This window comes from Marmota flaviventris, chromosome 20, assembly GCF_047511675.1.
Source record: "Marmota flaviventris isolate mMarFla1 chromosome 20, mMarFla1.hap1, whole genome shotgun sequence".
NCBI classification, from domain to species: Eukaryota; Metazoa; Chordata; class Mammalia; order Rodentia; family Sciuridae; genus Marmota; species Marmota flaviventris.
In genome coordinates, this window is record NC_092517.1 from 8,312,538 (window position 1) to 8,328,605 (window position 16,068).

A 16,068-nucleotide genomic window follows, 5' to 3' on the forward strand; every position below is an offset into this window, starting at 1 on the left:
AATCTGTGTTACCAAAAAAGAAACAAAGAAAGAAAGAGGTGTAAAAGAGAATACCAATCTCCTGATCTTGCTTACTGATGAAAAGGCTCCTCTTTCTGACCCCCCTGGGAGCACATCCGTGGATGGAGATTCCTAGGCCAAAAATGTTTCTTCCTGGGTACCGTCGTATTGCATTGCAATGATGTGAAGTTGTGGGTCGCTCCTCTCACTGGAGGGTGAGATCCTGGAGGTGGAGATGGCCTCTTCCTCATGGGGCGGGTCCCATGCGTCTGTCTGGCTAGCAGAAGGCGCTCCATCTGTGCGTCTGTGCGCCGCGGGCTGCGGGCGAGACGGGAGAAGGCACGGTGGGTGAGAGAAAGAAAAGCTCTGTTTTCCGAGGGTCACATTGTCGACCTTCAGCAACAGATAGCGATTTGGCCTTGTTTGAACGACACGATGTTGAACAAAAATGTTTAATCTCATGTCCAGTGTTTACACTTGCAAAGCACAATACTATTTTCAGCTTTTCTTTGGAAAGATGTGGGTGCTCCTGCCATCCTGGATCTGCGCACCCCCCCCCCCATATGCTTGCCATCTGCTTGAACCAAGCAGCATCTGCTCCGTTTACCCAGGACGTACCTGTGCCCTCCAGAAGGCTGGGGGGGGAGGGGGTCAGTCTGCCTTCCTCATGGACAGGGTTATGTGTTTTGTACCTTTTAGTACACCAGAAAAGGTCACCTCTCTTTACTTCAGAATTCTGTTGTAAGATCCCTGGCTAATGGGAGAATTATTGTTTTTATTCATGCTCTGGGTTTCTCCAAATGAATTTCGTAGACAGTTGCTCGGACCTGGTAGGAGTTCTGTCATTGGGCCCTGGAGCTGTGTGTTTTCTAGTGCGTTTTGTATTAGTTGGCTTTTCCTTGCTAGAATGAAATACCTGAGGCAGGCTACTTAGGAAGAAAAGGACATATATATATAGCTTATACTCTCAGAGATTGAAGGTGCAGACAGCGTGTTACAAACTCTGCCAAGGGCCCTAGAGTGAGTAAGAAGGGTGCATAGGAGAGATGGCAATCCCATCAATAGTCAAAAAGTCTGGGTGCAGTGGCGCACACCTGTAATGCCAGTAGCTTAGGAGGCTGAGGCAGGAGGATCATGAGTTCAAAGCCAGCCTCAGCAAAAGCAAGGTGTTAAGCAACTCAGTGAGACCCTGTCTCTAAATAAAATACAGAATAGGGCTGGGGATGGGGCTCAGTGGTCGAGTGCCCCTGAGTTCAATCCCCAGTACCCCCCACAAAAAATAAAAATAAAAAAAGAAAAGAAAAATATTAACAAAGGCCAGAGAGCAACTCAGGAGTAGGGCTTGCTCTCAGAACAACTATCCTGTCACAAGAACTCGGGAGTCCCAAGAGAGACACCACCATCCCTTCTGAGGGCAGCCCCCCCCCACCCCAATGACCTAATCACCTCCCACCAAGCCCCACCTCTTAAAGGGCCCACTACCTCCCCACATCACCACAGTGATGACCAAGCTTCCAATATACCTAAAGCTTTGGGAGAAGACCCTCCGACCATATCCAAACCATGGCACATTTTAAAAACAAAACACAGAACACAGGGCAAAATACGTTCGGATCAATGGTGACGTCACAGTCCCCATGCATATTTCCATTCTAAAAAAACTGGGAGGATGACCTTGAAGTCCACCCAAATTAACCCTGTCTACTCTGTTCTGCGGTGACTTTTCTGAATTTGGGGTTTTTTTGGGGGGGGGTGAGGGCCTGTAATGGCTTGGAAAATAAATAACAAGACCTGGCCACTAAGTGGTGGAGAAAGACCTTCCACTGTCGCAGTAGAAGTAGGGAACATGTCTTATCTTCCCTCAATGACCACAGAGACAGGCCAGCCGGTGCAAGGCCTGGCCACCTGTTATTTGCAAGAGAGCCATATTATGCTTCCTAGCCATAATCGAAAGTGTGTTTTTTTTTCCCTTCACCCTCAGTAACACTTTTCCACTAGTGAGTTTTATTTATATTCCAGTGGAGACCCATGTGCGGGGACCACAGGAAGAGGGATTCCCAAATCTCATCGCAGCGTCTCTCTCTCTCTCTCTTGTCTTCCACAGATTAAAGGTTGCACCGAACTTAAAAAGAAGCAGTGATTCCCTTCCCTCGTTCCTGGGCTTGAGACTCCTCTGACCTCGGAAGCTGAAGATGAGGTTACCATGGGAACTGCTGATCCTGCAGTCCTTCATGTCGTGCCTTGCAGGTAGAGTGTCTCGTTTCAAAACTTTTTTTTTTTTTAATTTAAAAAAGAAAAATTAAAAAAAAAATGCCACTGTATGTCACACTAATTCCAAAGCGGGCCTTCGCTTGGGGTGGCCATGGTCCAATCACGGGCGCGTAGGCTCCTCGGAATGGCATTTGCTGACACGGTCCGGGGCCCCTTCCTGATGGGCTTGAGGTGGCTCTTTTCATCGTCTTCTTTTCAGAGACGGACATGGATGGTCCAGCTCTCTGTCTGGTCCTCTGAGAGTCATTGGAGCCCATTATTTAGCCTGAAAGTTGTGATTTTGCTTCATGCCGCCGCTCAGTTGCTCGGAGATATTGGGCCTTAAGACCAATAATATATAGTCTCGAGTGTGGCCTCTTTTGATGTCAGTGGATGGACGTTTACCTGGGTGGCTCTTTCAAGGTCCTCTCCGATGTCACTCCATCTTTTGACACTGACTCTTTTATGTCCATGCACCTGTGGTCTCGAAAAAGCGATTAGGCAGGCGGTTTTTAAACATAGACCCATGGCCAACTACAGAAAAAGGGCTTATAACACTTCAAAGGTGCTGTTTATGGCTTTTCCAGTTTATTGGAAGATGGAGCCCTGGCCGTTGACATCCCTCGTTCAAGTGTTGGTACATTGGGAGCCCAGCCCGCCCTGGGTCTCTGTCTCCATGTCGGGATAGATTGCATCTTCCTAGTTAAGTCTAATGAGCACAGTTGGTCTACTTTGTTATGCAGAATGTCAAATCCAAGAAGGACACCTGGAGACATTCATGTTTGTTTTTACAAAGCGACTTTGGGATCCCCCAGTATCTGGATGCTTGCTTTCATTTAAATATCGCCGAGTCCCTTGCCTTGAGACAGCCCTGTACTGTGATCTGGGAACTTAACCCCGAGCGAGACAGACAAGTGGTTGCTCTGTTAAATCTATGTGAGCTTGGATCTCTAGCTCCTGACACCTCGTTATAGCCAACGTTTGCAATTATTATAAAACCGAAGTTAGCGATGATAGTCCTGACGCGAATCACTTTGCTCCAAGTCAGTCACTCCGCTGAGCACTTGGTATCCTTAATCTCGTGTCACTCTCCAGTGACACCTGGGAGGTAAATATTTACCGTCTGTTTTTACTCTCTTCATTATTAATATGATTACAGAAGCATCAACAGAGTATTCAGGAACTCAGTCAAAGTCACAAAGCCTGCAGGTGGGAGAGCGGAGACTCAAATTGAATCACGCTGCCATCTTGACCTTCAATTATACTCGACATTCTTTGGACCTGTCCATTTGGCCCATTCAGGGTTGCAGATTTACTCTTGAAAGTTTATGTTCTTCTAAATGTAAACTCTTGTGCATTTGTAAATCTTCTAATGCACTCCAGACTTACTTCTTACCACAGCTGAGTACACAACATCCTCCCTCTTCTATGATTGTGAACATCTTACATCTCTTTTAGAGATATTCTTTATCTCCCTCATCTGTCCAGAACCTAAATGTCCCATAACCCCAGCAATATGTCCCAGGCTCCATGCCTCTGGCACCCAACTCTCCACAAGGGGTCTACTGAGACCCTCAGCTTGAACTTCTGATGATGATTCCATTATAATCTTTTTTTTTTTTTTTTTTTTTTGGTACCAGAGATTGAATCCAGGGATGCTTAGCAACTGAGTCACATCCTCAACCCTTTTTATTTTTTTATTTTAAGACAGGGTCTTGCCAAGTTGCTGAGGCAGGCTGTGAACTTAGGATCCTCCTGCCTCAGCCTCCTGAGCCACTGGGATCACACATGTGTGCCTCGGCGCCCAGCAACAATATTCATATTTTTTAAGCTGTAAATAGTGAATCGGTTTCTCAAGATTTGACTAAGACAATGTGTTCATTCAACCAGTCTGCTTCAGTAGATACAAAAAATGAAAGGATAGAAAATCAAGAAAGGCATTCAGTTGTCTTTGGAAAAACTTGGAAATCTTACCTGTATCTTTTTTTTTTTGCCCACTTAGCTAGTTGTGGGCAATCAGTACATTGATTGTTTTTGTGAGTTTTTCTTGTGAACTGTTTTACATGACATTAATATTCCGTCACCATATGCCTCCTTCCGTGGAGGTAAAGTCAACCTCTAATTAATGTTTTTGTTTTCTCCCTATTCGTCTTGATTTCATTAATTTGCATAGCACTTGACACTCTGCATTTGGAACAGATTTTTGTATCTGCTCACTCTTTTCTTTTCTGTGTATCATCCATAATTTTTCTATACTTCCTCAATCTTACATTTCTTGGTGAGTTTGGCAAAGAACATATTTACACCTGCTTTGTTTACCACCATTAGTAAAATCTCAAACATGCCTTTTCCTGTTCATTCCCCAAAGAAGAGAGGATCAAAATATGTCAACGGGCTATTCCTGCAAGGGGTGCAGCTTATAATTATTTAATTATTGGAGGGCTTGGATGAATGAATCATTTTTGGAACAGTGGTCATATTTTCCTCTTTAACCCAATGCAAGACTAGTCTCTGGTGGTAGTTTAAAAACAAACCAACACAACAGAACAAACAAAAAAACCCTACTTCTGCCAATGGTATAAACATTCAGCCTCTGAAACAATTGACTATATTCATTTCCGCCCATACATCATTCAAATCGATAATCATAATACGCCACAACTCAAAAGAGCAAAGAAACTAGCAAATGAGCAAACACGTTTTAAAGAAGTAAAAGTGTACCATGCTAGGGGCTGGGGATCTAGTTCAGTGGGTAGAGTGCTTGCCTTGGATGCATAAGGCCATGGATTCAATCCCCAGCACCACCACAACAAAAAAAAGGAAATTTACTTGTATTCTCGATCATGCCATTTGTACATTTATATGTTAATGTCAAACCAAGATTCTTTGGAAAGAAATGAAAGCAATATATATATATATATATATATATATATATATATATATATATATATATATATATATATATATATAATTTCTTGCAGAATTCATATCAATACTTTAATAACAATCTTTTTTGTTGGCTTGTATAAAGGTATCTTTCCTCACTAGATTATGAATTTTATTAGGGCAGGTACTTCTGCCTTGTGCGTGTGTGTGTGTGTGTGTGTGTGTGTGTGTATGGTACCAGGGATTAATCCTGAGGGTACTTAACCACTGAACCACATGTCCAGCCCATTTTATTTTGTATTTTGAGACAGAATCTAAGTTTCTCGGGGCCTCACTAAGTTGCTGAGGCTGGCTTTGAACTTGTGGTCCTCCTGCCTCAGCCTCCCTAGCTGTTGGGATTACAGGTCTGCACCCTGGGCCTGGCCGTCCGTCTTTCTTTGTTCACTGCTGTATCCCTGGCAACTGAGAAATACCTGGTACATAGTGCGATTCAACAAATACGTATTGAATGAATGAACACTCCATTCCTGCCAATCAAGAGAGCAGACCTCTGACGTTGGAGCTGTCCCGTGGACACAAGGTGTTCTGGCCTCAATCCTTCAGTGAATGAACCCCCTGTAAGGCCAATCCATATAAGTTTTAATTTTTTTTCTTTTTTTTTACATTTACATTGAAGTATGGAAAGTATTAAAATTGTTTGGTATGCATGGAGCTCTACAGCAGATCACGCTGGTACACTCCTGGCCCATTTTCAACTTCCAACTCTGCTGGGCTGGAATTTTCCCTTCTATATTTCTCTGCCTCAGGTCTTTCTGCAACCCACAAGCTCAGAGCACTATGAGACTTTTGCATCCTGCTAGGGGGCAGTCCTCAGCCTAGGAGGTATGATAAATCAGTAAATAAATGCCTCCGTCTCCTCTCTCATTTGAGAAGTCAATTCTTAAGCACATTTTCTGTAGTTCCTTAGAGATCCCCCAACAACAGGACTAAGTCCCAAATGCCCATGGCAACTACTTCTACTTGTGTTTTTTTTTTTCTTTACCTCTGTTTCTTGGTATCGGCTCCCCAGATGAATGAACTGCTCTAGTCATTCTCTCAGGCTGTTCTTAAGAGGATCAAAACCAAAAAAACGTGCATATACCAATGAGTAGCAGAGAGCTGCCTAGTGTCAGTCACGTCCGTGATTAGGAAGAAACCCAACAGGAAATGCAGCTTTGACAGAGATTGCTGAAGAGTTGGTTCTGTTTATTTATGCATAGATGTGTACGTGTGCATGTTTCTAGGTGATCGTGGTTACATACCCCTACATGGTTATGTCTGTGGTTATGTCTCTAGAGCTTGCAACCAGGTAAATTTTACTCTCTTTTTACACTAATGTTATTATTGATCAGCTGCTGGGCAACTCATTTTGCCTATCTAGGGTTTGTTCTGGTGAGTAGCAATGTGCACATTCCACAATTCTGTTGCAACATTGTTATGACTCTATTGTATAGAAACAGAACGCCCAATCAGAATGTGTATTAAGAGTTGGTCAATCAAAGAAGAACTAGCAATGAGTTTATAAGGCAGTTCCTCCCTGCGTTTGGGGCTCAACCTTCAGATAGGAATCCACTGTAGGAAAGCACTAAAAGGTGCTTCCTGTCTCTCTCTGCAAGAATCCCACGATGTATTCAGTTGACCACTCTGCACAGTGACGGGGTGGAACAGGTGACTTCTAAAGTCCCCTTGTACTCTAAAAATTTCCAGCGTTCTATCCGTACACATGGTTGGAGAGGCAGAGATCTATGTATGCTGATAGGATTAGAGCAAAGTCTGAAATTCTACTGAACAAATGTGAAATTTCCCATCAGTCATACGCTCTGCCATGTGCTACTGATTGGCAGAATTTGCAAGAAAGAAATCAGAACGGCTGGTCCATATGCTCATGTGGAGCAAGAGGCATGAAGACATTTAAAACCCCTCTGTGAATGAGTGCAAAAAAAAAATGTTTGCTTGATGTGTTCCTAGTTGATCTTGGTTTCAGGGAAGCTAAATTTATTTCCTTCTCTGTGGTGCCATTTTACCAACTTCAGCAATTACCTCCTTTTGAGAAAGTGCCTCCTCTCTAAGGCGAGGTATTCTGTTGATTTGCTCACAAAATCCATGCTGCCGTTCACAGCTGCATCTCACGGGAGGTGAGCAGGAAGGAAAGGGTCCTGTATAATTCATGGGAGATATATCCCGAAATTGGTGTGTGTTCACAAAAAACGAGGGCGCGGAGGAGTCCCGGATTGAATAGTCAATCACAGGCACGTAGCTGGAATCTCTGATGTAGGAAATGCAAATCGAGGCCATACCTGCAAAATCAGAGCACATGGGAAGAATGCTTAGTGGTCCTCAGAAGGTGTTTGAGGATTCGAAAGCCTTCATCGCTCACACTGAAGCAGGCTGTCGATGGTAGTAGCTCATTCTTGATTCTCAGAGTACACAGGCAGAGACACATGCCGCAGTCTTGGTTGGTGTCAATGATAGAATCTGATGAGCACAACATATCCACTGAATCAAAATGTTTCCGCAAAGCTCAAGACCACCCCCCAAAAAAAACACCCTCCTTTCTTCCTGATGGACATTACAGAGAAGTTAGTTTTAAGACTTGACTTCACTGAATAGTCAGGTGTCCTGTTTCAATTTCCAAGATTATCATGCTCCCCCTGGCCCCTGCCCCAGAATAAACAAGAAAATCAGGCAATGTTCAAATAACTCACAGTTCTAAATCTATATTAAACCTAGAGCTACCTCTGTTCTTGCAAAAGTAATATTTAATTAAGCCCAAAAGGGAGTTGGGTAGGTGTCAGTCTTCACTGAGTGACCGCAGAGGAGATCCTGCAGTGACCTCTTATTTTATTGTTTCTCTTTCTAAGAAACTGGCTTGCGAGGGAATTTGCAATCATGCTGACGGAAGCCAAAGCATGAATTTCCCATTTCCTCTGTGCTCCCTGGTACCAGGGCCATGAAATGGAGCCCAAGTGGTAAAAAGATCTCGCCAAGAAGCAAGTTAATAACTGGATCAAATAAGCAATGGCTCTGGTGACGTAAAGCTCGGGGAAAGAATGGAGCCAAGTATGTCAAGAACATAATAAATAACGAATGGGAGACTCCTTTTCAATATTCAATTAGGTATTTAAATATTTTCATGGTGGGAAAATATTCATCAGTCGTAGGACATAGGGGTAAATAGAGAAGCTGGCGGTGATTTGACATCCCTCATAAGCATGGAGACCTAGGAGTAGGTATAGAAACAGAATGTTATCAGAAATATTCCCTTTAACGCTTCTCCTAAAGCAAAATCGTTAATGGTTTCATTAGATATGCTCAGCCAAGCTGCAGACCTGCATTATAGACAGCATAAGACTACAAATAGAGGCTCGAATATACTGTATATAGAATATAAAAGAACTCAGAATGGAAGAGAAGATGAATCAGTGACATAGAATCTGAACGATATATATTCTTTTTTTTTTTTTTTTTTTTTTTTTTTTGGTGCTGAGGATTGAACCCAGGGCATCATGCATACAAGGCAAGTGCTCTACCAACTGAGCTGTATCCCCAGCCCCAACAATATGTTCTTCGTATCAGCTCTTGGATAATTCTCCTTGAAATGTGGCATCCAGGATGCTGCCTCAAAGCTTGAGAATGGTGGACACAGGAGTAGCCCTGCGGTGTTTCGTCTCATGCCCAAGATGCTCCCTGAAGATGTGGCAGAGCTAACAGTTCAGCATGTGAGCTTCGCAGTTCCTAAGACAGGGATGCTGCTTCCTACTGTGAGATGGAGCACATCACCTAAGTCCTGGGTTCCTTTCTGTCCTCCTTCAAAATGAACAAATCAAGGGCATTGGCTTCCTTCGAGCAACTGCCAAGAGTCACGAGATCACGTGCGTGTTCCTTGCTCTTGGAAAGGTGTCTGATATTTAGCCAACACCCACATGAGCTCAGTACTGTTCACTGAGTCGTTCAACATATTTTTGAGGACCTGCTGATGCTAATCCCTAAGAAGGTAGCTTGGGTCTTAATGAAGCATCGTTCCTAACCAGGTGATGATGATGATAATGATGATGGCGATAATGATGGTAATGGAGATACAGCTGGCCACAGTACCCTTTCCTTATAACTCATGGTTTCCACTCCTTCTTCATTGGTTGAAGGTTGTATAACAGAGTCGCAGCATGTCTATTACCTTGGTCACTTTTCTGCAGTGCAACCTTCTCTGTCTAATGGGGACATAATAATCATAAATACCTATGAATGATCAATAGCTAGATTGGCGTGTGTGCGTGTGTGTGCGTGTGCGCGCTCAGGAAGGTGTCGATCTTAGCATGTGGTCCAGGTGTCTGCTGCTGCGATACCTTCATCGCTAGCAGCCGCAAGAGTAAACCAGTGGCATCGTATATTTTCAAGGAGGTGACAGGACATTGAAGATCTGCCTCTGGCAGCAAGTCCTGTAGGACAGGTACCAATTATAGACATCCATCTGGGGGCCTGGCAGGAGCAAAGACCCAGGGAAGCAGGCGTGACAGGCTTCTGGAAGTTCCTCAGGGTTCAGGAGGATAGGAGTTCCATCAAGATGATGGGGAAATTTCAAAATGATGAAAAGATTTGAAAATGCATTTTATATTAAAAAAGTATAAATATATATATATATATAGGAGCTCCTAGAAGCCCCTAGTGTTTCTTTGATGGAAGAGGCTGGATCCTTTTGAGTGTCCTAAACTTCTATTTTTCTCCTCTGTGAAACTTCTTGGTGATTTTTTTTTTAACCAGCTATTTCACCTGTAAGAAGAATTGTATTAGGTGAGAATCTATCTCCATCCTCTCCAGACCTTGCCCTTAATTGGCTGAGCGCTTGTTAGTCTAGAAAGTGTTGGGTCATGGGTTTTGTTAAGATGGCCATTGGTGGTTAGGACAATGATAATAAGACTCCACCTGGCATTTCTATGCCAGATCAGTACCACATTTCAGAATGCACTTCCCCAGTTGGTACTTTCATTGTATAAATGAGAGTTTGAATGATCTGCCTAAGAAACTAGATGTGAGATTAGTCCAAGGTCGTATTTGAACTTGAATCTCTCTAGCTCCCAATCCCGGGCTCCTAATTGTAAAACTATGATGTCTATTGAAATTCTGTACCTGCCTCTGGTAAATTATGAACCAGTGTATCTCAAAAAGTAGTCCACGGACCAGTATCCCTTGTAACTCAGGAGAGCGGAACATTCTCCAATACCAACCCAAACCGACAGGGGGCGTCTTCCACGTTTTAACCAGCACTCCTGGGGATTCTGGTGCTCATGAAAGGTGGAGAATCACACTGTATGCTGCAGAAATTGTGTTTATCTCATTTTCCCATTTGAGCCTGTGAGGATCGAGCCACTTGCACCAGGTTACGTGGCCGGCATCCATGGTAAAAATGGGATGTCAGCTTTTTGAATCATAATCTGTTGGTTTGCTTTTTCTATTGATAGATATGTCTCCATTTTACCCAGATCAGCCTGGCTTTGAGAGCATCTTGTTGAATACAAGGTGACATAGAAAAGACAGGGTTCTTTCAGTTAAGAGTGTCCTAAGTATTCTTATAATTCAACTCTTCTGAGAAGCCTCATTTCATTGACCTTGAGCCACCCAAAGCTGTGATATCGACCTGTGCCCTATATCAACTTTATGATGAAATAATACGTGTAGGAAAGATGTTACTTACTAAAATAAGGATAAGTAGGAATATATGGCAGAATATTTGGATGATGGAAAAATAAAAGGAAAATGTCCCCTGAGCCTACCAATAAAGTACAGTAACTTATCATCTTGGTAAACAATACCATACATGTCATTAAATGTAGATTTGTGCTTACAGAAGTGAAAGAAATAAGTTTTCATATTTCGCAAAAATCCCTGGTGGATTGCCAATTGCTTTGTGTCTTTTCAGAATAATCGAGAATCCTTTTCCCCGAAGGAACATAATATTATTTTGTTTGGAAAAACGTTTCTAACAGAGAAGGCTCATCACTTCAGAGTGGAATTAAGCTAATGTACAAGGTTTGCCTTTTCAAAGCAGTTTGGGAAATTCCCCCCTAGAAGGTCCCTATATAAAATCAGAGTAACTTTGCCCCTTTCTTTTTACCTTTTTTTTTTTGTTAATGTGTGTGGTAGCAGATTTCAGGTGCTTTGCATTATGCTCCTAGTGAATGACCCTGGATTAGAAGATAAAGGAGCTAAACTTCAGGGACCCAGTGTGTAACCATAGCTACAAAATAATGCCCTCCTTCTCTGGTGTTCAGAGAGGGTGGACTGCAGGCTGGTAGCCCTGACTTTCCCTGCAAGGTTAATGAAGGGGGAAGGTGTCGAGAGGAGAGGGGTATTGTATGTAAATCTGGAGGTGTTGACTCAAAGATATAGAGAAAATGTTGTCCTTTATCACGACCTATAAGGTGCCTCCATAACCGAAGGAATGCTTTCAGCAAAAACAGTGTAACCATTCAGCGATCCCACTCCCCAGTCTGTTCCCTAAGCAATAAAATCATATACTACAGTGACACAGCCACATCAAGGTTTATAGCACCTCATCTAAAACAGTAGTGAAGCTATGGAACCAGCCTAAGTGTCCTAGAATGGATAAAGGAAATGTGGTGTATATACACAATGGAATATTACTCAGCCTTGAAAGAGAATAGAATTTGCCAGTAAATGGATGGAACTGGAGACTCTCATGCTAAGTGAAATAAGCCAATCCCCCAAACACCAAATGCCAAATTCTCTCTGATATGTGAATGCTAACCCACAACAAGAGAGGATGGGAAGGGGTAGAATAGAAATCCATTGGATTAGATAAAGGGAAATGAAGGGAAGAGGGGAGGGGAATAGGAAGTTCATAAGAATTAATCAAACATAACTTTCGTATCCTTGTCTTTGAATACATGACCAGGGTAACTCCACATCATGTACGACCATAAGAATGGGATCCTAATTAGAATAAGTCATATTCCATATATGTATGACATGCCAAAACATATTGTACTGTCATGTATAACTTAAGAGAATTGGTAAAATAAAATAATCAATTTAGAGAAGGAAAAGACAACAACAGTGTAACAGCAAAGTCTAAGGTACTTACATATATATATATATATATATATATATATATACATATCTTTTTCCCAGAGAACCTGCAAATTGCAGTGAACAAAGCAAAAGTAATTTGTATACAAAAGTACACAGCATTTATTATCCATAATAGCCAAGTAGTAGGAATAACCCAAATGCCCATCAGTTGGTTAATGAGTAAACAAAATAGGTTAGACACATAATGTAGAATATTATTCAGCTATGAAAAGGAGGAGGTGCTCATAGAGTGAAGTCAAGCACAAAGGCCACACATTTTTTTTTTCATTTACATGAATTCGTAGTAAAATCCATAGAGGCAGAAAATAGATTAGTATTTGCCTGGAATGGGCTGAGACAGGATAGGAAATGACCATCAGTGTGTGGTCCTTTTTTTTTTTTTTAAAGTGATGGAAAGATTCTGGAATTAGGTCATGGTCAAGATGGCAAATCCTTGTGAACATAATAAAAAACTTTTAAAAAGTTGAATGGCGTGATGCATGCGTGAAACCTCATCAACTAAAAAAAAAATTAAAACTAGTTAGGAAAACAACTAACAGGAGTATTAACGGGTGACAGTCTCCTGGGACAGGCTGTCTTGTTGGGACCGAGGTCCCTCCCATGTTCTCAGCAGGATTGCAGAACTGGCGGCTTATCTCTGCTGCCTCCTTTTATAGACAACTTCACCATTTGGTGCAAAGTCACACCCACAATTATTGGCATGATCGGAATCCAGGTTTCCCAACCACACCTCCAGGGCTCTGTGGTGGAGATCCCCTGTGGTCTGTTTGGTGGTCCACCTGACTCACCCCAAAGTGCAGCTTATTAATAAGAGGAAAAGAAGCAAGCGCAGACTTCTCTCGGGGAGTCAATCCTGAACTGGTTCTCCTGAGGGGTGAGGTAGGGTCCTCTCTGAGAGGGGAAAGAGGGGAGGCTTCTCGAAAGTACGGAGAGAACACGAGTGTGATCCTGAGCATGTAGGACGGACGAATGATTTTGTCCAAGACGGAAATCCCCAAGAGGAAGGGTATCTTCTTCTTTCCTATCTGTCTGTATAAACCCTCTGGTCACCAACATTAAAAATCCACACCGAGTCTCTGAATACACTTCAGAGATGAGCCCAGAGATGCTCCACCACTGAGCCACCTCCCCAGCCCTATTTTGTATTTTTATTTAGAGACAGGGTCTCACTGAGTTGCTTAGGGCCTCACTAAATGGCTGAGGCTGGCTTTGAACTCCCAATCCTCCTGTCTCAGCCTCCCGAGCCGCTGGGATTCGAGGTGGGCACCATCACGCCCGGCTTCCATTGGATTCTTAACCATACATTCTTACCAGTTTTATGGTTAGGAGGAATTATCCTTATCTCCCTGAGTTTCAGGATCTGGTCACTAATGTCTCCTGGGTTCCTCTTTGCAACAGGATCTCAGCCTGCCTTCCTCCTGTAGTTCACAGGTAATTCGCTGAGGAAGGGGACATATCCTGCCCACTTAAGGCCAGACAGAGATGCAGGTAAATTGCGTCCTGGAAAAGAAAGCATGTGAGAATCAGCACCTGGGTCCATTTTATAGAATTATTCTCTGAGTCTTGTATTCCCACCACTCACCTCTCTGTGTTCCCACCTGATAGGGGTGCCCCAGAGCAATGTTTCAAAATATGTTCAATACGCAAGGGACAGGCAGAATCATGGAGGAAAGAGTGACTGTAGAAAGCTTGATGTCAGATACACTTAGACGGTGTGCATGCAGTTGCTGGAACTGTTTAACATAAAACGGAATAAAAACCCGTGTCAAGTCCCTGTCTTCAGCCACATCGCTTCCACATAGGTGCCATGGATAGCCAAAAGTATTGAGCGCAGCCAGAAATGCATTCCTTCTATGAAGTGGAAACAAATGTCAAGCTTGAGATACAGAAGAAAGTCCACTGGACTCTCCAAGGGGCTTTGAGGATCTGCCCCGTGGTTAACATAACAACCCAGAATGTTAACTTCAGCGGTCAGAGATTTGCGGGTTGTCAAAGCTGTCGTCTCATCCAGAGCAGACCTCCCCGTGGGAAGCTTAAAAAAAAAAAGAACAAAAAGATTAACTCATTTGCCCGAGTTCCCATCATGGCTAAGACATTCAGAGTGAGGATCAAACATTGGGAATGTTTACGTTGCTTTTATCCAAGTGGCAATCATGTTTCCACACTGGGACTTGATAATTGCTTTCCTGTTACATCAGAACATGACTAAATTCTCTTCCTATAAATGGATAGGCACTGTATTATGAAGGGTGTTTTCGTCAAGAGTTTGTGATTGCTTCTGTGAACTAATTTCACATGGTGTGGCGTTAGGAAACTTAGCCAATAATTCTCCATAGTCTTTTGATACAGCGACAAGTGATATTTGAAGGAGAGACTCCTTTCTTGCATTTAGAACTCCTGCTTATTTTGAACACTTAGCATCATTTGCCAATTTATTGCCATCCTTTAACAATTTATTTTTTGACGAGCATTTAGTATCATCCGTGCACTGATGGACCATGGGCAGACTAAGATCTTTGCAATTCCATCCACGTGTTACAGGACCGAGGTCTGCTGCTGAGCTGAGCTTAGGAAACCTCCTCTCTCACCCTGATCACAGCAGGGAGATTTGAGTCCTGTTGCTCAGAACAGCAGAAATGAGTTTTAATAGGAAAGGGGAGTAGGGGACACTCTCATGGGAAAAGCTGGGTCCTCTCAGAGAGGAGAGGGATGGTGCACCCCCTCCTGCCCTCCAGTTTTATTGGGAGTCCCAGTGACATTTCCAGAAAGTCCTGCTCAGGTCCACCTCTGATCTTTTGATTGACAGCCTAGGCACTGCAGGGGGAGCTGATGAAGGAAATTGAATCCTCCTGTTTGGGCCTCAATCTCCTGCCCCTTCATTTGGTTCATTACCCTTTGAATAGCCCTCAGCCAGCTTCCTTTGTGAGGGTCTCCAGGTCCTGGTTGCCAGGGTGATTGGGGGTTGTGACAGTTCCAGTGATAAAGAAGGTCCAGGCCACCTGGTAGGTGGGTCTTGATCTTAAAGCAACAGTTTTTCTTACTGGGATGTGGGGGCAGGGCTGACACACCAGACCAGCTCTTCCAGGTGCTGCTGGCCGGTGACGTGAGGCTCCCTGTGGCTGCCACTCCCCCTTCATTGTTCCTGTCTGCTCACCCACGCTGCTTGCCTAATTCAGGGACTTAAGCAGTTTATACTCTTGGGGGCATTTTTTTTTTTCCTGACTCACATTCTGCCAGATTTAAGTGAGAATCTGAGGCGTAATGTAGTGTCCCTGTCACCAACCCCTAGCGTTCTGATGCTGGAAGCTACTGCCTTGGAACAGCTTCTGACGGATAAGACGGAGGTCCTGGGGCTGAGACAAATCTAGATTCAAAACCTACCACTAAATATGGTTAAGTGCATGTGCTTGGGAGGATGCTTAAATCCTTAAGAAAGCAGATCCCTTTAGCACAAGGACTGACCCTCAGTCAGAGCCTAATAATGTCCCTTACAATCATTTCTTACTGAAAATGAGAATGATGTTATATAACCAAAAATATGATACATTCTGTAATATATTTCATTGTATATGAACATTAAAATTTAATGATACCTATATTAAACACATAAAATATTTTATTAAAATATTTAGTGATTCATTTTAGTATAAATGTAGGATCATCCTGAGTCTATAAATTATCTATTACTATCTAACATAAAATGAATGAATAGCAAAATAAAACAGATATTTATCAAAATAGAAAGTGCATCATTTTTTTAGCTTTTTTTTTTTTTTTTTTTTTTTT

The 16,068-nt window shown here is 42.8% G+C and overlaps 1 protein-coding gene across 2 annotated transcripts in view; it reads left to right on the plus strand.

The window, feature by feature from the left end:
- Positions 1-2,216: 2,216 nt before the first annotated feature.
- The window catches only part of Cntn4 (contactin 4), a 432,714-nt gene continuing 418,862 nt past the window's right edge, over positions 2,217-16,068 (plus strand). For both annotated transcript variants that reach the window (XM_071605984.1, XM_071605985.1), the window contains exon 1: positions 2,217-2,247. In XM_071605984.1, the coding sequence (XP_071462085.1) occupies positions 2,232-2,247 (16 nt within the window). In that variant the 5' untranslated portion in view covers positions 2,217-2,231. The remainder of the gene's footprint in view (positions 2,248-16,068) is intronic.